General features: G+C 41.6%; 1 protein-coding gene across 1 annotated transcript; it reads left to right on the top strand.

Annotated features, from left to right (window-relative positions):
- Positions 1–10,654: 10,654 nt before the first annotated feature.
- On the top strand, positions 10,655–20,721 carry PRXL2C (peroxiredoxin like 2C). Its single transcript, XM_025984232.2, has 6 exons — positions 10,655–10,953; positions 11,283–11,351; positions 12,424–12,477; positions 12,637–12,742; positions 16,709–16,840; positions 19,534–20,721. The coding sequence occupies exons 1-6, from the start codon at positions 10,756–10,758 to the stop codon at positions 19,659–19,661; spliced, it is 687 nt and encodes a 228-aa protein (XP_025840017.1). The 5' UTR covers positions 10,655–10,755; the 3' UTR covers positions 19,662–20,721.
- Positions 20,722–23,306: the final 2,585 nt, after the last annotated feature.

The raw sequence follows: 23,306 nt of genomic DNA, 5'->3' as shown, positions 1-23,306 counted from the left end.
TCTCACCTGAAGAGTGTGGCAAATAGCTTTAGTTAAAAAACATCTAGGGGGAATAAAAGACTATTGAAACACTCTAGTACATTTCTAAAATAGGTTTATTTATTTATTTATTTTAAGTAGACTCCATGCCCAATATGGAGCCCAGTGTGGGGCTTGAACTTACAATCCTGAGATCAAGACCTGAGCTAGGATCAAGAGTCAGATGTTCAATTGACTGAGCCACCCAGGTGCTCCTAAAATAGCTTTATTATACTGACTCTTGAAAAGTGGACCGAGCAGTTAAGTGTTCAACTCTTGATTTCAGTCAGGTCTTGAGAAATCATGAGACCGAGGCCTGCATTGGGGGGGGTGGGGGGGTGGTCCATACTCAGCAGGGATTCTGCTTGAGATTCTCTCTCCATTCCCCCTTTCCCCTCCCTCCTAGAAAATTAATCTTTAAAAAAACAGAAGAGGAAACTGAGGATAGAAGCAATTTAAGAGTTTATTGATAGGCAAATGGATAAGGAAGATGTGGTGTACACACACACACACACGGGAATACTATCTAGCCATAAAAAAGGACACGATCATGCCATTTGTGACAACATGGATGGATCTAAAGAGTATTATGCTAAATGAAATAAGTCAGACTGAGAAAGAAAAATACCATACAATTTCATTCATATGTGGACTCTAAATAATAAAACAAATAGGCATATAAAAAAGCAGAATCAGACCCATAAACACAGAGAAAAAACTTATGGTTACCAGAGGGGTAGGGAGTAGGTAAGCAAAATGGGTGAAGTGGGAGATACTGGTTTCCAGCTATAAAAGTGAATTAAGTCACGGGAATAAAAGGCACAACATAAGGAATATAGTCAATGATGGGATGCCTGGGTGGCTCAGCAGTTGAGTGTCTGCCTTCGGCCCAGGGCGTGATCCTGAAGTCCCGGAATCGAGTCCCACATCAGGCTCCCTGTATGGAGCCTGCTTCTGCCTCTGCCTGTGTCTCTGCCTCTCTCTCTGTCTCTCATGAATAAATAAAATCTTAAAAAAGAAAAGGAATACAGTCTGATATTATAATAGTGTTGTATGGTAACAGATGGTAGCTACACTTGTGGTGAGCAGAGCATGTTTAAACATGTTGAATCACTAGGTTGTACACCTGAAATGAATGTAACATTGTATGTCAATACAACACTCAAATACAAAATTAATTAATCAGTTGTCTTGCTCAAAGAGGTTGAAATTATGCTTCTTAGCTTTTTGTTGTCTGTGATACTTGCATCAACTTCTGCAATCCTACTTTGTTGCAAGACTTATACAAAAATATTTAAAACACTGTCTCTCTCTTTCTCTTTCTCTCTCTCTCTCACACACACACACACACAGAGTCGAACTAAATAAGTTTTCTCCAGTGTTGTAAATGTCCCATATTTTCATAGGGGTGTGAACAACAGAGGTGTACAATCAGGAAAAACTCATTCAACTGTAGAGAAATGCATAGAAAAATGACAGAGTGAAAATTATCAGTAAAAACTAAATGGCCAATACAGAGTTCTCACATGTTTTAAAATGTCTATGACACATACACCTGAAACTAGTATAACACTGTATGTTAACTATACTGGAATTAAAATTGAAAACTTGATAAAGGGATCCCTGGGTGGCGCAGCGGTTTGGCGCCTGCCTTTGGCCCAGGGCACGATCCTGGAGACCCGGGATCGAATCCCACGTCGGGCTCCCGGTGCATGGAGCCTGCTTCTCCCTCTGCCTGTGTCTCTGCCTCTCTCTATCTCTCTGCGACTATCATAAAAAAATAAAAATAAAAAACCATTTTGAAAACTTGATAAAAAATAAAAATGAAAAATAAAAACTCCTTGCTTTATCAAGATAAAAAACGCACATCCAGTGGCCCATTCACTATTGTCCTGAGTATATACTCAACAGAAATGAATAAACATAAATCAGGAGACATGTATTTTAAATCTTACAGTGGCATCACTCATACTGAGCAGAATTCTATTGGCAAAATGAGTAATATTTATTCACAGGTACAAGAATTGGAGGTAAAGTGTGTTGATGTCCTTAAGAAACAAATATCATAGATAATTTTGCTTTTTATGTTTAATAATTGTACATCAAGTTATGTAATGACTTATGTTTTGATCATTTCCCAATTCAGGAGGAAAGAACATTTTTAAACAAAAAATAAAAATTAAATGAAAATTTAAAAGTAAAGAATAAAAAATAAAAAAAATAAAGAAGTGAAATGTCCATGATAAAATGTCAGAAAATTTTTAATTAAAAAATAAATATTTATTTTATTTTTAAAGATTTTACTTTGAGGAGGGGCAAGATGGCGAAAGAGTAGGGTCCCCAAGTCACATGTCCCCACCAAATTACCTAGATAACCTTCAAATCATCCTGAAAATCTACGAATTCGGCCTGAGATTTAAAGAGAGAACAGCTGGAATGCTACAGTGAGAAGGGTTCCCGCTTCTATCAAGGTAGGAAGACGGGGAAAAAGAAATAAAGAAACAAAAGGCCTCCAAGGGGGAGGGGCCCCGCGAGGAGCCGGGCTGAGGCCGGGGCTAGTGTCCCCAGGGCAGGAGAGCCCCGTCCCGGAGAAGCAGGAGCTGCACCATCTTCCCGGTCAGAAAGGGGCTTGCAGGGAGTTAGAGCAGGACCCAGGAGGGCGGGGATGCCCTCGGGCTCCCTGGGACACTAACAGAGACCTGCCCCCGGGGGAGAGTGCAACGAGCTCCCTAAGGGCTGCAGCGCGCACGGCGGGACCCGGAGCAGCTCAGAGGGGCTCGGGCGGCGGCTCCGCGGAGGGGGCTGCGGGGCGGGAGCGCGAATCCAACAGCGCAGGCCCCGGAGCACAGGGCGCCGGGACACAGCCCAGGATCAGGCCTCCCCCCGGGACAGGCAGAGGCCGGGAGGGCCCAGGACCGCAAGGACGCTCCTGCCCCGAGCTGAGCAGATCAGCGGCCCCGCCCTGGAGCCTCCAGGCCCTGCGGACAAAGAGCTCCGGAGTTACTGCAGGAGCGGACTCCAAGGCTCTAGACCTGGCCCCACCACTGTGGTTGTTCCTCCTGGGGCCTCACGGGGTAAACATGATAAACAACTTTCACAGAGCCCTGCACCAGGCAGGAGGTGGAGTAGCTCCCCCAAGTGCTAACACCTGAAAATCAGCACAGCAGCCCCCTCCCGCAGAAGACCAGCTAGACAGACAGGGAAAAAACAAATTATTGACCAAGCAGCACTGGAAAGTTCCAGGTGAAGTGAATGGACTTACAGTATACAGAATCATAGGATACTCCCCTGTGTTTGTTTGTTTGTTTTTTCTGGTTTGTTTTTTGTTTTGTTCTTTGTTTGTTTTTGCTTTTTGATTTCTGTTTGCTTCCCCTACCCCCTTTTTTCCCTTTCTTTCTCTTTTTCCTCTTTTTCTCTTTTTTCTTCCTTTTTTTTTCTTTTTCTCTTTTCTTTCCTTCTTTCTCTCCTTTTCCCAATACAACTTGTTTTTGGCCACTCTGCACTGAGCAAAATGACAAGAAGGAAAACCTCACCTTAAAAGAAAGAATCAGAAACAGTCCTCTCTCCCACAGAGTTACAAAATTTGGATTACAATTCAATGTCAGAAAGCCAATTCAGAAGCACTATTATAAAGCTACTGGCGGCTCTAGAGAAAAGCATAAAGGACTCAAGAGACTTCATGACTGCAGAATTTAAATCTAATCAGGCAGAAATTAAAAATCAATTAAATGAGATGCAATGTAAACTAGAGGTCCTAACGAGGAGGGTTAACGAGGTGGAAGAACCAGGGAGTGACATAGAAGACAAGTTGATGGCAAAGAGGGAAACTGAGGAAAAAAGAGACAAACCATTAAAAGACCATGAGATTACATTAAGGGAAATAAATGAAAGCCTCAGGAAGAAAAACCTACGTTTAATTGGGGTTCTCGAGGGCGCCGAAAAGGACAGAGGGCCAGAATATGTATTTGAACAAATCATACCTGAAAACGTTCCTAATCTGGGAAGGGAAACAGGCATTCAGATCCAGGAAATAGAGAGATCCCCCCCCTAAAATCAATAAAAAACGTTCAACCCCTCGACATTTAATAGTTAAGCTTGCAAATTCCAAAGATAAAGAGAAGATCCTTAAAACAGCAGGAGACAAGAAATCCCTGACTTTTTTTTTTAATTTTTTTTAATTTTATTTATAATAGTCACATAGAGAGCGAGAGAGAGAGAGAGGCAGAGACACAGGCAGAGGGAGAAGCAGGCTCCATGCACCGGGAGCCCGATGTGGGATTCGATCCCAGGTCTCCAGGATCGCGCCCCGGGCCAAAGGCAGGCGCCAAACTGCTGCGCCACCCAGGGATCCCGAAATCCCTGACTTTTATGGGGAGGAGAATTAGGATAACAGCAGACCTCTCCACAGAGACCTGGCAGGCCAGAAAGGGCTGGCAGGATATATTCAGGACACTAAATGAGAAAAACATGCAACCAAGAATACTTTATCCAGCAAGGCTCTCATTCAGAATGGAAGGAGAGATAAAGAGCTTCCAAGACAGGCAGGAACTGAAAGAATATGTGACCTCCAAACCAGCTCTGCAAGAAATTTTAAGGGGGACTCTTAAAATTCCCCTTTAAGAAGAAGTCCAATGGAACAATCCACAAAAACAGGGACTGAATAGTTATCATGATGACACTAAACTCATATCTTTCAATAGTAATTCTGAACGTGAACGGGTTTAATGACCCCATCAAAAGGTGCAGGGTGTCAGACTGGATAAAAAAGCAGGACCCATCTATTTGCTGTCTACAAGAGACTCATTTTAGACAGAAGGACACCAGCAGCCTGAAAATAAAACGTTGGAGAACCATTTACCATTCAAATGGTCCTCAAAAGAAAGCAGGGGTAGCCATCCTTATATCAGATAAACTAAAATTTACCCCGAAGACTGTAGTGACAGATGAAGAGGGACACTATATCATACTTAAAGGATCTATCCAACAAGAGGACTTAACAATCCTCAATATATACGCCCCGAATGTGGGAGCTGCCAAATATATCAATCAATTAATAACCAAAATTAAGACATACTTAGATAATGATACACTTATACTTGGTGACTTCAATCTAGCACTTTCTACACTCAATAGGTCTTCTAAACACAACATCTCCAAAGAAACGTGAGCTTTAAATGATACACTGGACCAGATGGATTCCGCAAAATTTACATCCAAACTCAACTGAATACACATTCTTCTCAAGTGCACATGGAACTTTCTCCAGAATAGACCACATACTGGGTCACAAATCAGGTCTTAACCAATACCAAAATATTGGGATCGTCCCCTGCATATTCTCAGACCATAATGCCTTGAAATTAGAACTAAATCACAATAAGAAGTTTGGAAGGACTTCAAACACATGGAGGTTAAGGACCATCTTGCTAAAAGATGAAAGGGTCAACCAGGAAATTAAGGAAGAATTAAAAAGATTCATGGAAACTAATGAGAATGAAGACACAACTGTTCAAAATCTTTGGGATACAGCAAAAGCAGTCCTGAGGGGGAAATACATCTCAATACAAGCATCCATCCAAAAAATGGAAAGAACTCAAACACAAAAGCTAACCTTACACCTAAAGGAGCTAGAGAAAAAAAGCAAATAGATCCTACACCCAGCAGAAGAAGAGAGTTAATAAAGATTCGAGCAGATCAATGAATTCGAGACCAGAAGAACTGTGGAACAGATCAACAAAACCAGGAGGTTCTTTGGTTCTTTGAATGAATTAATAAGATAGATAAACCATTATCCAGCCTTATTAAAAAGAAGAGAGAGAAGACTCAAATTAATAAAATCATGAACGAGAAAGGAGAGATCACTACCAACACCAAGGAAATACAAACGATTTTAAAAACATATTATGATCAGCTATACGCCAATAAATTAGGCAATCTAGAAGAAATGGACGCATTCCTGGAAAGCCACAAACTACCAAAGCTGGAACAGGAAGAAATAGAAAACCTGAACAGGCCAATAACCAGGGAGGAAATTGAAGCCGTCATCAAAAACCTTCCAAGACACAAAAGTCCAGGGCCAGATGGCTTCCCTGGGGGAATTCTATCAAACGTTTAAAGAAGAAACCATACCTATTCTACTAAAGCTGTTTGGAAAGATAGAAAGAGATGGAGTACTTCCAAACTCGTTCTATGAGGCCAGCATCACCTTAATTCCAAAACCAGACAAAGATCACACAAAAAGGAGAATTACAGACCAATATCCCTGATGAACATGGATGCAAAAATTCTCAACAAGATACTAGCCAATAGGATCCAACAGTACATTCAGATAATTATTCACCATGACCAAGTAGGATTTATCCCCGGGACACAAGGCTGTTTCAACACTCATAAAACAATCAATGTGATTCATCATATCAGCAAGAGAAAAACCAAGAACCATATGATCCTCTCATTAGATGCAGAGAAAGCATTTGACAAAATACAGCATCCATTCCTGATCAAAACTCTACAGAGTGTAGGGTTAGAGGGAACATTCCTCAACATCTTAAAAGCCATCTATGAAAAACCCACAGCAAATATAATTCTCAATGGGGAAGCACTGGGAGCCTTTCCCCTAAGATCAGGAACAAGACAGGGATGTCCACTCTCACCACTGCTATTCAACACAATAATCAAAGTCCTAGCCTCAGCAATCAGACAACAAAAAGACATTAAAGGCATTCAAATTGGCAAAGAAGAAGTCAAACTCTCCCTCTTCACAGATGACATGATACTCTACATAGAAAACCCAAAAGAATCCACCCCAAGATTGCTAGAACTCATACAGCAATTTGGCATTGTAGCAGGATACAAAATCAATGCCCAGAAGTCAGTGGCATTTCTATACACTAACAATGAGACTGAAGAAAGAGAAATTAAGGAGTCAATCCCATTTACAATTGCACCCAAAAGCATAAGATACCAAGGAATAAACCTAACTCAAGAGGTAAAGGATCTATACCCTAAAAACTATAGAACACTTCTGAACGAAACTGAGGAAGACACAAAGAGATGGAAAAATATTCCCTGCTCATGGATTGGAAGAATTAATATTGTGAAAATGTCAATGTTACCCAGGGCAATTTACACGTTTAATGCAATCCCTATCAAAATACCATGGACTTTCTTCAGAGAGTTAGAACAAATTATTTTAAGATTTGTGTGAAATCAGAAAAGACCCCGAATAGCCAGGGGAATATTAAAAAAGAAAACCATAGCTGGGGGCATCACAATGCCAGATTTCAGGTTGTACTACAAAGCTGTGGTCATCAAGACAGTGTGGTACAGGCACAAAAACAGACACATAGATCAATGGAACAGAATAGAGAACCCAGAAGTGGACCCTCAACTTTATGGTCAACTAATATTTGATAAAGGAGGAAAGACTATCCACTGGAAGAAAGACAGTCTCTTCAATAAATGGTGCTGGGAAAATTGGACATCCACATGCAGAAGAATGAAACTAGACCACTCTCTTTCACCATACACAAAGATAAACTCAAAATGGATGAGAGATCTAAATGTGAGACAAGATTCCATAAAAATCCTAGAGGAGAACACAGGCAACACCCTTTTTGAACTCGGTCACAGTAACTTCTTGCAAGATACATCCACGAAGGCAAAAGAAAAAAAGCAAAAATGAACTATTGGGATTTCATCCAGATAAGAAGCTTTTGCACAGCAAAGGATACAGTCAACAAAACTAAAAGACAACCTACAGAATGGGAGAAGATATTTGCAAATGACCTATCAGATAAAAGGCTAGTATCCAAGATCTATAAAGAACTTATTAAACTCAACAGCAAAGAAACAAACAATCCAATCATGAAATGGGCAAAAGACATGAACAGAAATCTCACAGAGGAAGACATAGACATGGCCAACACTCACATGAGAAAATGTTCTGCATCACTTGCCATCAGGGAAATACAAATCAAAACTACAATGAGATACCAACTCACACCAGTGAGAATGGGGAAAATTATCAAAGCGGTAAACCACAAATGTTGGAGAGGATGTGGAAAAACGGGAACCCTCTTGCACTGTTGGTGGGAATGTGAAATGGTGCAGCCACTCTGGAAAACTGTGTGGAGGTTCCTCAGAGAGTTAAAAATAGACCTGCCCTACGACCCAGCAATTGCACTGTTGGGGATTTACCCCAAAAATGCAGATGCAATGAAATCTGGGACACCTGCACCCCGATGTTTCTAGCAGCAATGTCCACAATAGCCAAACTGTGGAAGGAGACTCGGTGTCCATCGAAAGATGAATGGATAAAGAAGATGTGGTTTATATATACAATGGAATATTACTCAGCTTTAGAAATGACAAATACTCACCATTTGCTTCGTCATGGATGGAACTGGAGGGTATTATCCTGAGTGAAATAAGTCAATCGGAGAAGGACAAACATTATATGGTCTCATTCATTTGGGGAATATAAATAATACTGAAAGGGAATAGAAAGGAAGGAAGGAGAAATGGTTAGGAAATATCAGAAAGGGAGACAGAACATGAGAGACTCCTAACTCTGGGAAACGAACTAGGATGGTGGAAAGGGAAGAGGATGGGGGCGTGGGGGTGAATGGGTGACAGGCACTTAGGGGGGCACTTGATGGGATGAGCACTGGGTGTTATTCAGTATGTTGGCAAATTGAACACCAATAAAAAAATAATAAATTCATTATTAAAAAAGATTTTACTTATTTATTCATGAGAGACACAGGGAGAGAGAGGCAGAGACACAGGCAGAGGGAGAAGCAGGCACAACGCAGCGAGCCTGATGTGGGACTCCAAGATAATGCCCTGAACTGAAGGCAGACACTCAACCACTGAACCACTCAGGCGTCCCTAAAGTTTTATTTTAAAAATAAATTTAACTTGGAGCACCTGGGTGGTTCAACCAATTAAGCCTCTGAATATTTTATTTATTTTATTTTATTTATTTTATTTTATTTTATTTTATTTTATTTTTTTATTTATTTTATTTTATTTTATTTTATTTTATGTTATTTTATTTTATTTTATTTTATTATTTATTTATTAATGAGAGCTACAGAGAGAGAGAGAGGCAGAGACACATGCAGGGTCCATGCAGGGAGCCGGACATCAGGCCCTGGGCCAAAGACGGCGCTAAACCACTGAGCTACCAGGGCTGCCAGAGCCTTTGACTCTTGATCTCAGCTCAGGTCTTCCTCTGTAGTTGGTGAGTTCAAGCCCTGCATGGGAGTGAAGTATACTTCTAAACAAAAAGTGTTTTTTTTTTTTTTTTTTAAGATTTTATTTATTTGAGAGAGGGTTGGGGGAGAGCACTGAGGGAGAGTGAGAGGAAGAAGCAGTCTCCAGTGAGCAGAGAGCCCTAAATGGGGCTCCATCCCAGGACCCTGAGATCATGACCTTAACAGAAGGCACACACTTAACCCTCTGAGCTATCCAGGCGCCCCCAAATAAGTGTTTCTTTTTTAAAAAGATTTTATTTATTTATTCATGAGAGACAGACAGAGAGAGAGAGAGGCAGAGATACAGGCAGAGGGAGAAGCAGGCTCCATGCAGGGAACCCGACGTGGGACTCGATCCCCCATCTCCAGGATCACGCCCTGGGCCAAAGGCAGGCGCTCAACCGCTGAGCCATCAGGGCTGCCCTAAATAAGTGTTTCTTTACTTAAATTATTATTTATTTGAAAGAGCGAGAAAGCACACACGCTCCCGGGGGGACAGGGGCAGAGAGACAGTCCTAAGCAGACGCTGGGTTCAGGGGGAGCTGAGGTGGGGCTCAATCTCAGGACCCTGAGATCAAGACAGGAGCGAAAACGAAGAGTCCCACTGTGTTTAACCCATTTTGTCACCCAGAAGCTCTCCCGCAAAAATCCTTTAGAAATAAAATAAAAAGAAATAAAATTTAATTCTACACCTAAGATGTGTTCGCTACATGGTATATTAATGATACCTTAAAACAAAAACAAAACACCAGAAGAACTAAGGAGGGGATGGGTTAAAAACGGAATAGAAGTAAAATAGAACAAATCTGTTGGTTCATTGATTTGGCTGTTCTGAGTAGAAAATTCTTTAAGTTGGTAACTGCTTCTGCAGGAGAGCTGAGAACACTCCAGCCCAGGCAGCTACGGAAGGAGGAGCCTGCTTCCTTCCTCAACTACCTTTTCTCGCCTCGGAGGCGGAGTCAGAAAACGCGCAGGAGGTTTAAACCTCACTTGTTGGGCAGCCCGGGTGGCTCAGTGGTTTAGCGCCGCCTGCAGCCCGGGGCGTGATCCTGGAGACCGTGGATCGAGTCCCACGTCGGGCTCTGTGCATGGAGCCTGCTTCGCCCTCTGCCTGTGTCTCTGCCTCTCTCTCTCGGTCTGTCATGAATGAATACATAAAATCTTAAAAAAAAAAAAAAAAAAAAAAAAAAACGCACTTTCCTGCGCATCTCGACCCCCGGAGCCTAACCTTCGGGCGGCGGGGGCGCCCCGCGCAGCCCCCGCACCGCCTGCACGGCCGGCACCGCCCCGAAGTGTGCCCCGCGCCTGCCGGGACCCCAGCTCCGCCCTCGGCGTCCCGCCCCGCCCCTGGCCCTGCGGCCTTCCCGGTCCTCCCGCCACGCCCGGTGCGCCCAGCTCGGCCGCCACCCGACTCTCCTCGCGGCTGTATCCGCCCAGGCCCGGTGGCGCGAGCCCGGCGGGTCAGGTGCAGGGCGCCATGGCCGAGCCCGCCCCCGGCCCGGTCACGCAGCAGGTCAGCGGCCGCGCCGTCCCAGCCGCGGCCCCGAGCGGTCCCGAGCGCGGGCAGCCCCTGTCCGCCGCGGTGGCCGAGCTACCGGTGCTGGACGCCTCCGGGAGGCGGGTGCCGTTCGGCGCGCTGTTCCGGGAGCGTCGGGCGGTGGTGGTGTTCGTGCGGGTGAGCGCAGGGCCGGGCCGAGGCTGCCCTCCAGCCGGGGCGGGGGGCCGTCGGGGCCTGCGGGAGCCGGGGCCGGGCGCCCCCCTGCGGCTTCCTGGGGCTCCCGGGCGATCTGCGGCTGCGCTCGCGAGCTCCCGGGGGCCTGCGAGCCGTGCGCAGCCGAGGCCTCGCCCCGCAGCGGAGGCCCGGGGGAGTGGCCGCGCCCCGGTTCTGAGGCGCTCGGGCGCCCTCCACACTTCCCGACCAGCCGGGAGGGGCGTTCGTCCGCGTCACGCCGAATCGAGGGCTCGGGTCGCTAACTTGTCCTTTGTGCCGTGTTGGGATTTCAGCATTTCCTGTGTTACATTTGCAAGGAATACGTAGAAGATCTGGCCAAAATCCCCAAGAGTTTTTTACAGGTAAGTTTCCTGAGAGCCGCAGCGCGCCCAGCTTCAAAGTCGTCTTACAAGAAGCGCGGTGGGGTGGGGTGAGGTGCAGGCTACGACCCCTCCCCGCCGCGGGCCCTCACACCCTCCCGCGCATCTCTCCAACACCTTCAGGAAAGAGAGGGAGACCTTCGAGGTCTTTTCTCTCCTCCTTTATTAGCTACTACCTGCTTCTTAACATACCAACCATAAAAATTTTGATGTTAGTAACCTATTTGCAAATGTTGAATGATAATAACCAAAAACGCAAGTGCTAGAAATTATTGATATTTTATTCCCTTTATTTATTTTTAAATAAGAGCACTCCAAATAGGGGCGCCTGGGTGGCTCAGTGGGTTGAGTCCACCGTCCGCCCAGGTCCTGATCCCAGGGTCCTGGGGTCCAGGCAAATCGGGCTCCTTGCTCAGTGGGGGAGCCTGTTTCCCAGCTAGTTCGCTCTGGGTCTCTCTCTCTCTCTCTCTCTCTCTCTCTAGCTCACTCTCTCAAATAAATAAAACCTTTAAAAATAAACCCACTCGCAATAGTTGTTTAGGAAAATACTAAAATATCTTAAAGGTTAAAATTTGTATTTGTTAGGATGTGCCTTCCACATTCCTGTGACAACCACATATATATGTTATTTCTGAGGCACATATACATTTGTCCCCAGATGAGCTTTTGAGTGAAAGAATTGGACAACCGTGGTAAAACTAAGATCTGTTGTCATCAGGCCCTACTAATTGGGATGTGAAAATATAAAACCTGTCTGATTAAGCCTACTTCAATAATTTTTATTCTTTTTTAGTGTATGCCTTTGGGTGGAGCATTGAGATTTTTTTTTGGAGATATTGACTATAATATCTTGAAGTTCTTAACAAGAGATCGACTGAATGAACATTTTGGCAGACATTGCTTTGCTTTGACTCGCACAATTTTGCTGTTTATTCCATTCTTCTAGAAGCCTATAGGTGGCATTCGAATGGAACAGAAGAGTTGGATAAGGGGAGGTTTTATAAAATATATATAATTTCTGGTAATATGTACCTGCCCCTTTTTTCTCCTAAAGGAAGCAGATATCACCCTTATAGTAATTGGACAGTCATCCTACCATCATATTGAGGTAAATATATCAGAAATTGAAAAACTAACAAATCTGTTTCAGACATTAAAATTATTTTATTTGAACCGCTAACTGTAGATTGCATTGCTAAAATAAAGATAGGTTATCATTACTTTTCTCTCACTTTTATTTATACAAATTCCAAACATCTTTTTTTAGCCTTTCTGCAAACTGACTGGGTATTCTCATGAAATCTATGTTGATCCTGAGAGAGAAATTTATAAAAGATTGGGAATGAAAAGAGGTGAAGGAATTGCCTCCTCAGGTAAGACATGAAACATCTCATCAGAAAACATTGATGGTGCATTTTCACACTTGTGCACAGGAAAACAAATGGTAAATTCACAAATCAGGCTGCTTTTTATGATTCTAGTAAGTGGGCCCGATACACCGGAGTCTCAAAGATTCGTTTCCTGGGTATAATGACATAGACAGCTGTTTGTGAAGTACTAAATGAGTGAAGAAAGCAAGTTGGAGAACAGTGTTTTCAGTATGATTCAATTTTTGTGGAAATAAAAAACTTTATTTTCATAAAGATGGAGAGTACATATGTGTGTATGTGTCATGAGAAAGGTTTTAAAAGATACTGCCATGCTTACCCCAAAATATGGAAGTTAGAAAAGTGGCTTTTGTATTTTTAACAACAAGTACATTTTACTTCTGCCATTAAATGAAAAGTAATGTTGATTGAGTTGTTATATTTTCTTAACACCGTGGCTTTTAAAGCTGCATGTTTTGTAACTGATGAAATCTTAGTTTTCATTTGAAGCCCACCTCCAAGCCGAAGCTGTTTCCCTCATTGAACTTGAATAGCACCTTGTACTGTGTCATATGCCCTATTAATGCACTTTAAGGTGGCCAGATAGTAGAGTTAGTCGAAGTTTGAGATTTTGTCTTCACAAGGTCCACATTCCCTGCCTTTAACGCAGTTCTTTGTAATTAACAGAGCTTCATCAGCCTTAGGTGAACTATTTCTGTGTGTATTAGGTAGAAAGAATGGCTTCTGAAATGCCAGTTGAGAGAACTCAGACTCAAATTCTTCCTCAGCAAATATTGTTGAGCTTTTGTCCTTAATCTCCACCTTGTGGAAGCTCCCAGGAGGACAGTGATAAACAGACCCTACCATCCTGAAACTCATACTCTCTTCTGGGAGACAGAGGCAAACAGCTGATTACAATTTAAGGGTTTGTAATAGAGAACATGTACTGGGAATACCGATGCCAGAAATATGAGGGGAGAGAAGAATCTGGGAAGGCTTCTCAGAGGAGGTGTCATCTAAGCCCTCTCTTAAAGGAGTTAGCTGGGTGAAGTGAGACTGGGGAAGGGTGTTGCTGGCGGAAAGTAGCACATGCAAAGGCAGATAGGGATGAAAAACTGACTCTTGGAGAAGTGGGGGTCCCTACGTCAGGCCAGAATTTAGGAGCCAGTTTGGGAATTGGTGTGAGCCAAGGGACAGGTTGTGGCTAATTCAGGCCGAGTCTGGGGTGACCTGCCAAGGAGCTTGGATTTGTTCTGGAGGCAGTGGGGGCACCATCAGGCATTTGAGGTGGAGAAGTGATAGTTCTGTGTCCACTGTGGATGAGTAGTTGGAACTTGCCAGATCAGAGCGAGTAGTAGGGGGTAGTAATAGGCTGGAAAGAAATGACAGGGCAGGAAGTAGAGATGGAGAGGAGGGGATGGGTTGGGAACTGTCACGTCATAGAGTTGACATGATGCCTTTACTGATGTTTTTGAGAAAAGCAACCTAAACTTTATTAAAACTAACGATGAACTAGCATACACGTAGAGTGTACCAAGAGTGTTTCTCCTCAGTGTAGGAAATGGCAATGTATAGATTGAGAGCCTTACTTACCGGCAGACTGTTTTCTGTGTTCTAACAGTCCCAGCGTAAGTTATCATTTAGCACTCCAGATCTAAACTGTGAGTTTCACCTTAGTAACACCACACCATTCATTGACACAATAAAAATACAGAATTGTAAAAATGGATTCTAAACAAAATATATGCTTATAATTATTAGAGAAGTTATATTCACATCTTTTAAAGTCCTGTGACCTGTGTTAAAGTGCTATATTTCCAACCAGGAAATAGTATTCTCTCATAAAATCATCTTTTAGGGGATCCCTGGGTGGCTTAGCAGTTTGGTGCCTGCCTTTGGCCCAGGATTGAGTCCCGCATCAGTCCCCTTGCATGGAGCCTGCTTCTCCCTCTGCCTGTGTCTCTGCCTCTCTCTAAGTGTCTATCATGAATAAATAAATAAAATCATTTAAAAAATAATCTCTTAAAGTTTCTCTCTGAATAAGCAGAAATCTCAGAATCAATCTGAGAATAGTCCTACTTGAAGATTAAGGAACTAAAGTATATAATAACTTTAAATTAATGGAAATTTTATAAAGACAAAGAATAAGAAAATAAAACCCTTAAATACCAGGGAGTAATGGGTTTGTAGAAGACTGGAAAACAGGAGTTTTGTACATAAGGACTAAATTTAACTGGGCAAAATTAGATTGTGTTTGAAGCAAAGACTGTTAAACTTTAGGTCATGGAATCTCCTTCAATTGAATTTCTAATATTTTGGAAATATTAAATGACCCCTTCTTAGGATATTTGGATTTTTAAATGTTTTAGATATAAAATCCTAGGGAACAGGAAAATTTAGTCTTTTACTCAGGTCTCTAAGCTACTGGGCCGTATTTGTTTCTTGGTAAGATGACTGTGCATCATCATGGAAATAGAAGACTCAGAGAGAGGAAAGAAAAGGATAGATATCTGGAAGTACTTAAGGATTCAGGCAGGTCAAAGGCAGCATAACCATCAAAACAAAAAGCCAAAAAAAAAAAAAAAGTATGACATAAAAGGCAGGGATAGGAGAAAGATAAATTATAAGAAAGGTAAAGAGACTGGTTCCCTTTGCTCAGAGGAAGAGAAAGTGCAGTATTAGTCACTGTGGGAAAGGAGTTAGAAAAGTTGACAGCCATGGGAAGATGGAGAGGCAGCTGGACTATCTGTCGTTACAGACAACTCCCGAGGTCTTGGTAGCCCAGCCTGGGAGAGGCCATTTCCTTCTCTGTTCATTTCAAGACGGGTGTATCTATTGAGATGCCTTTCCTCCAAGCAGCCGGGACACAGGGAGAAGGACCTGGGCCTCTCTCATCTCGTGGCTCTGGCATTTTCAACCCAAGGCCTCCAAGAATGTAGAAGGAACATGAAAGTTTTGAGGAGCTGACCAGGAAAAGACCCACATCATTTTACCCATGAGTTAGAACATAGTCACCTGGCTGCACCAAACTGCCAGGAAGACTGGAAATGCAGTTTAGCTGTGGGCCCCGAAAGAGCAAGTGGGTTTTGATGAGCCTATACCAGTCTGTGCCACAGTGTCTCTTGAAAAGGAGTGTAGACACATAGTAGTAGGTGAGAGATTAAACAGATAAGAAATGGGGTATGAAAAGGGAAAGCATTAAGGGCACCTGGCTGTTTCAGTCAGTAGAGCATGGGACTCTTGATCTTGGGGTTGAGAGTTTGAGCCCCATGGTAGGCATGGAGATTACTTAAAATTTGTATAAAAGAAAAAGTAGGGGGAAGCACTGCCAGTTTGAGGAGCCTACAGCTGACATTTTTCTGTGGCAGATGACTGGGATATCTCATCACTTCTTCCTTCAACATAGTAGTTCTCAACCAAGGGGACATTTGGTGTTATCTGCAGACATTTGTAGTTTGTCAGAACTTCAGTGAATGGTACTGTGGCGTCTAGTGGATACACAGGCAGTGATGCTGCTCAGCAGCCTACATGGCACTGGACAAAGACGTGGTCAAGAATGTCAACAGTGAAAGGCTGAGAAACCTTTCTTTGAAGGAAGAAGACAAGTTGAAAGTAAGATAACACAAAAAAGAGAATATTTCAAGGGGATGGGCAAAAATGGGTGAAGGAGGGGGAGGTACAGGCTTCCAGTGATGGAATGAAGAAATCATGGGGATGAAAGGTACAGCATAGGGAATGTAGTCAGTGGTATTGTACCAGTGTTGTGTGGTGACATATGGCAGCTACACTTGTGGGGAGCCTCACCCAACCATAGAGCTGTGCAATCACTACATCGTATGCTCAAAACTAATGTCCATTCTGTGTCAACTGTGCTTCAAAACAAGAATGTTTTACAGGAGCACTACCATTATCTTCTGATATCTGATTGAATATAAAATGATAAGTATCTAAAGACACTTCCCAATATTTCAGGAAAGAGCCCTCACATAAAATCAAATATACTCTCAGGAAGCATTCGGAGCCTGTGCAGGGCAGTGACTGGCCCTCTGTTTGATTTTCAAGGAGACCCTGCTCAGCAAGGTGGAACCCTCATCCTAGGTCCAGGTAAGCAGCAAAGTCCAAAGCCAGCACTCTTTTTGTGCATTTCTTCATAAAATAGATACTATGTAAAAATAGCAATTTGACATTGTAACAGTCATGATTCTGTGCTTGTAGGGGTCACCTCTGTTTTCAAAGGCATCTGTGTATTTTTACTGGTTGTAATGTGCCTATCGTTCTGTGCCTGAATGATCTCAGGTATTTGGGGTAGAAAAATCCGTAGTGGTTTGGTGAATTATATATGTCTGTAAAACTATTTAAACAGTTCATGGATGGGGGCAGCCCTGGTGGCTCAGCGGTTTAGCCCCGCCTGCAGCCCGAGGTGTGATCCTGGAGACCCAGGATCGAGTCCCACGTCCGGCTCCCTGCATGGAGCCTGCTTCTCCCTCTGTCTGTGTCTCTGCCTCTCTCTCTCTCACTCTATATGTGTCTCTATGAATAAATACATAAAATCTTTAAAAAAACCAAACAGTTCATGAAAGTGGGGTGCCTGGGGGGCTCAGTAGGTTAGGCATCAGATAATTGATTTCAGCTCAGGTCATGATTTCAAGGTTGTGGGATCAAGCCCTGCATGAGCTGTAATCAGCGGGGACCGCGCTCGAGATTTTCTCTTTCTCTACCTCCCCCACTTCTCTACACTCGCATGCTTTGTCTCTAAAATAAATAAATCTTCAGATGCCTAGATGGCTCAGGGGTTGAGCATCTGCCTTTGGCTCAGGTCGTGATCCTGGGGTCCTGGGATCGAGTTCCACATCAGGCTCTGCACAGGGAGCTTGCTTCTCCCTCTGCCTGTGTCTCTGCCTCTCTCTCTCTCTCTCTTTCTCTCTCTGTCTCTCATGAATAAATAAATAAAATCTTTAAAAAAATTAATCTTAAAAAAAGTTCATGGAAGTTAACATTTTCACAGAGAGTAAACCATCAAGCCTTTCTTCTTCTTCTTCTTCTTTTTTTTTTTTTTCTCTTTTTTTTGCTCAATAGCAGAAATCAGTCCAGTTACTTCTATCTAACAAGATTCCAGAACTTGCTCAGTGTCAGGGAACTCTGCTCCAGGGACAGCTCATTTGGTAACAATTACTATAAGCCACATAGTTTTAGTAGCCTTTTGATCACTTTGGACCACCTGGAATTTCTTTGGCTACATGGTTGAGTGTTGGATCTCTACCATGATCAAGTATTGTAGTCAGGGACAGGCACTCACATATAACAGTGTGAATCACTAAATTGTGAATACATTTTTCTGTTGTTCTTCTTCTTTAAAATTGTCCACATTAGTGAATGTAGCTTCTAGAAGTTAAAAAATTAACATTTACTTTAATAAACTCCACATGTCTGAAGTCTTTAGAAGGAGGCTTTTGACCACACATTATGGCTTTTGGGCTTTCTGCAGCTGGAGCACTGTGGCTAGCTAAAACCTATAATTTTATCTATCCTTCTCTTGTGGATTTATACCAGTTAGACTAGAAAAGAAAAAGAGGCCCTGTTTTATGAGAATAAGTCCTCTAGATTAGCCCTGAATGATATTGAGCCATATTTTTGGATGGCTTGTTTCCATCTTCAGACCTATTTTGAGTCCCTAATCTCCATGTCTCAGCATCATTTAACCACATGTTCAGGTGTGTAAGTGACGAGCACACAGAGACCATCATTTGTGTGCCAAGTTGGGAACATAATAAGGAGAATATCTTGATACTGCCTGCTGGAAGAAATGTAGTTCCTCTAAGTAAAGAGCTGGGTATACATATTTATACAAACTTTTCATGGTTAAACCTATATTTCATTTTGCCTTATTTGATAATCAGCCAATTTATGATATTAAATTTATAGTGATTACTATAAATACCACAGGTAAGTACAATGCAGAAAACATACCTCTTATGATATTTACTTAATTGTATGTTTTACATTAAAATTGTAGTCTTGAGTCCAAAAATTAAAGTAAAAAAGACCCTAGACCTATAAATTATGAATTTGTTATTTAAACGGATAAAAGGATTGTGGACATCTAAGTGTATTATAACTGACTTTGTCAATGTCCTGATTTTTCAGCCTCTTTTGGTCTATGGTTGTAATGCAGATAGCCTATTAAATCAGTGTTTGGGAGTGAATTTTTTTTTGAAGTGAGTGATTTATTCCATTATTACATTTGAGAAACAGATGTGATTTTCCAGCTTGATATCTATATTAGTTCCATATTCTGCCTGTTTGACAGGACATTTTATTTAATTACATCTAATAAAACCTAACAGAGGTTATAATTTAAGAATCTTTCCCCTTGGATCTCATAAAACATTAAGTATCACTCATTTAAACCATAATCCTTGTTATGCTTTATTACCTTAATTAAAAATTATTAGGGCATTATATAGAGAATATTATGAACTTCAGGCAATTAATTTTTCCCTTTAGACTAATTAAAAGTTGAAAGGCTTCCTTGATTCTAATAAGCAATAAATATAATGAATAATACTATATGCTGGGACGCCTGGTTGGCTCAGTGGTTGAGCGTCTGCCTTTGGCTCAGGTTGTGATCTTGGGGTCCTGGGATTGAGTGGCGCATCTGTCTCCCCACAGGGAGCCTGCTTTCCCTCTGCTTATGCCTCTGCCTCTCTCTCTGTGTCTCTCATGAGTAAATAAGTAAAATCTAAAAAAAAGAATAATACTATATGTCAACTTCTGCCTTTTATTCTATTCTCTTTTAGGTAACAACATCCATTTTATACACCGTGATAGAAATAGAATGGATCACAAACCCATCAACTCTGTTTTACAGCTTGTAGGAGTTCAGCACGTGGACTTCACAAGCAGACCTTCAATTATCCATGTGTGATGGTATAGACACTTGTCACTTTCAAACGGACCCTTGAGATATGACCTGAAATGTTCAGAGCGTGGTATCCTTGAGCAGTGTCTAACTTGTTGGCTTTTGCCAGCCTTTAAGGAGTTATGAAAACATGAAGAGACCATGTACTATTTATTGCATTCTGGGAGGCATTAGTTGTCAAAAATGTGACATATATTTATAATTCTATAGCTTTTAAAATTTTACATAAAAATTTTATTTATATAAAATTAAAGCTATAAAATTAGAAATACCATTCTTTATTTTATATTATGGTATATCCATTCAATGAAAGTTTCTATTGGCCATTAAAAAAATAAATTCTTGGGGATCCCTGGGTGGCGCAGTGGTTTGGCGCTTGCCTTTGGCCCAGGGCGCGATCCTGGAGACCTGGGATCGAATCCCACATCAGGCTCCCGGTGCATGGAGCCTGCTTCTCCCTCTGCCTATGTCTCTGCCTCTCTCTCTCTCTGTCTCTCTGTGACTATCATAAATAAATAAAAATTAAAAAAAATTTAAAAAAATAAAAAATAAAAAAAAAATAAATTCTTTCAAAGAACATATAAAGGGAAAGGTAAGCAACTCACTACCATTTTACCCAGTGGAAAAAGCAGGATATTTAATTCTGTAAATAATACAATATGTTTATATTTTTGTTTGCTTAGGGAAAAAAATATGGGAAATCAACACACCAGAATATTGTCAGTAGGTACCTCTATGTGGTAGAGGTGTCTTTATTTTCTTTTCCATACTTTTATCTCTGAACTGTCCTATAATGAGCATGATTCATTTTTTTGGCTAGGAGAAGTTCTTTAAAAATTATATGAAGAATATATTACTACATAGCAAGCTCCACAAAGTTGCACTTATGTAGGTTGCTGTCCACATGTTTCTATCTTCATTGCTTTACTCAGAGGAAATAGAGCAAACCAGACCTTCTGCATAGCCTGTGTTCAAAGCACCTTGTACCAGCACACTCACTATCCATTTCTCTAGGATTTTTGCAAGGAGCAGTAAAAGGAGAAAAAAAGTCTTATATATTTTAAAATATGGTTCAGTATATTTTCTGAAAGGATTTTAAGAATTGTTTAAACTAAAAAAAAAATTTGTAATTTAAATGTATACTGCTTTGATTGCCAGATGGCTTTTATTTAGTGTATTGTTGTCCTCTTTAATTTCTCTAGTAGGTTTAGTTGGGAAGTTTCTGAGAAATTCTTTTTTTTTTAATTTATTTTTTATTGGTGTTCAATTTGCCGACATATAGAGTAACACCCAGTGCTCATCCCATCAAGTGCCCCCCTCAGTGCCCATCACCCAGTCACCCCCACCCCCACCACCTCCCTTTCTACCACCCCTAGTTTGTTTCCCAGAGTTAGGAGTCTCTCATGTTCTGTCTCCCTTTCTGATATTTCCCACTCATTTTTTTTCCTTTCCCCTTTATTCCCTTTCACTATTTTTTATATTCCCCAAATGAATGAGACCATATAATGTTTGTCCTTCTCTGATTGACTTACTTCATTCAGCATAATACCCTCCAGTTCCATCCATGTCGAAGCAAATGGTGGGTATTTGTCATTTCTAATGGCTGAGTAATATTCCATTGTATACATAGACCACCTCTTCTTTATCTATTCATCTTTCGATGGACACCGAGGCTCCTTCCACAGTTTGGCTATTGTGGACATTGCTGCTAGAAATATCGGGGTAGGGGGATCCCTGGGAGGCTTAGTGGTTTAGAGCATGCCTTTGGCCCAGGGCATGATCCTGGAGACTAGGGATCAAGTCCCACATCAGGCTCCCTGCATGGAACCGGTTTCTCCTTCTGCCTGTGTCTCTGCCTCTCTCTCTCTCTCTCTCTCTCTCTCTCTGTGTGTGTGTGTGTATGTATGTGTGTGTGTGTCAGGAATAAATAAATAAAATCTTAAAAATAAAAAAAAAAACAAAATCTTTAAAAAATAAATAAATAAAAAGTAAACATCGGGGTGCAGGTGTCCCGGTGTTTCACTGCATCTGAATCTTTGGGGTAAATCCCCAGCAGTGCAATTGCTGGTTCGTAGGGCAGATCTATTTTTAACTCTTTGAGGAACCTCCACCAGTTTTCCAGAGTGGCTGCACCAATTTACATTCCCACCAACAGTGCAAGAGGGTTCCCTTTTCTCCGCATCCTCTCCAACATTTGTTGTTTCCTGCCTTGTTAATTTTCCCCATTCTCACTGGTGTGAGGTGGTATCTCATTGTGGTTTTGATTTGTATTTCCCTGATGGCAAGTGATGCGGAGCATTTTCTTTCTGAGAAATTCTGACGAAAATACAGTAAGATCAAACTCTTGGTAATTATTAGCAAGTGTATACTGCTTTGAATTTTTATAAGCTTTTATATCAAGCATATGAGGTCACATGCAAAAAATATATTTTAAGTTTCCAAATATTTTAATGTATGTTTGTGTATATACACATAGACAATCATGTTTTTAATCAATAAAAATGAAATTTCTCATGAAATTTAAAATTAAGCAGTTTTGTGCTATTTTTTATACTGAGGAAACACTGGTGACCCAGATCCCTCTGCTGATTTTAGTCTTAACACTGCTGAATCATAGCTTACACAAAACTTTATATGTTTGTAAACGTATAGCACATTTCCCTAAGATACATAAATGTTCTTTGTGTGGCTTCAGGGAGATAGTTATACAAACACGGTGCAGTGGTTTGCTGACCCAAACAAACATATTTAGTACCAAAATATTTTTTTTAAAGATTTTATTTTTTTGAGGGTGAGGAGGAGCAGAGGGAGAGGTACAAGAGCAAATTCTGTGCTGAGCACAGAGCCCAAAGCAGGGCTCAGTCCCACAACCCAGGGATCATGACCTGAGCAGAGACCAAAGTTGGACACCTAACCAGCTGAGCCACCCAGGCATTCCAAAACAAAAATTTCTCATAGGTACTGTGAAATCTATAAACATGCTCTGTACCCAATAATGTACTAGACTCAAAATTTTGAAAAACCTTCCTAAAGTGAATACAAAGAAATACTAGTAGAAGAATATGATCTAGCACTTTTATGCTAATTATTTATCAAGTAGTATGCCAAGTGTTCTACATACATTAGCTCTATAGAATTGGCATCATCATCATGCCCGTTTCACAGAGAAGAAACATTTTTTTTTTTAAACTGCTTTTAATAAGAAAGTGAGGAAATGGAAATCACCAGGGCCAAAAGCAGAAGCAGAAACAAGGCTGATGACCATGCCCTGAAGCCGTGGCCTGCTCTGGAGTTTGTGCTCATCCCAGGAATGTTTCTTTGCCAACTCAAAGGCCTTGTGCAGTACAGAGTTAAAACCAAGACTAGTGCATAAACTGTGGCCTGAGACCTATGCCTGAGACCTGGGGCTTCTAAGGGCTACAACTCTATAGACAAAGAGGCCAGTGAGGAAGTGTTGTAAGACTTCTACAATGAATCACTAAGGCAACAAAAATTTTAATAAGATGAAAGTGCATGTTTAATTTAAAAAGCAAATATTTTTCAAGAAGATTGATAATAAGCTAGTAACCTGCATAAAATGCTTATTTATGTTACCATCTACCACTGGGGCCAGAGTGATAACATGGACCATGTGAAACTGAGAGACAGACT

Source organism: Vulpes vulpes, chromosome 1 (genome assembly GCF_048418805.1).
Source record: "Vulpes vulpes isolate BD-2025 chromosome 1, VulVul3, whole genome shotgun sequence".
NCBI classification, from domain to species: domain Eukaryota; kingdom Metazoa; phylum Chordata; class Mammalia; order Carnivora; family Canidae; genus Vulpes; species Vulpes vulpes.
This window is presented reverse-complemented; position numbering and strand designations above follow the sequence as displayed.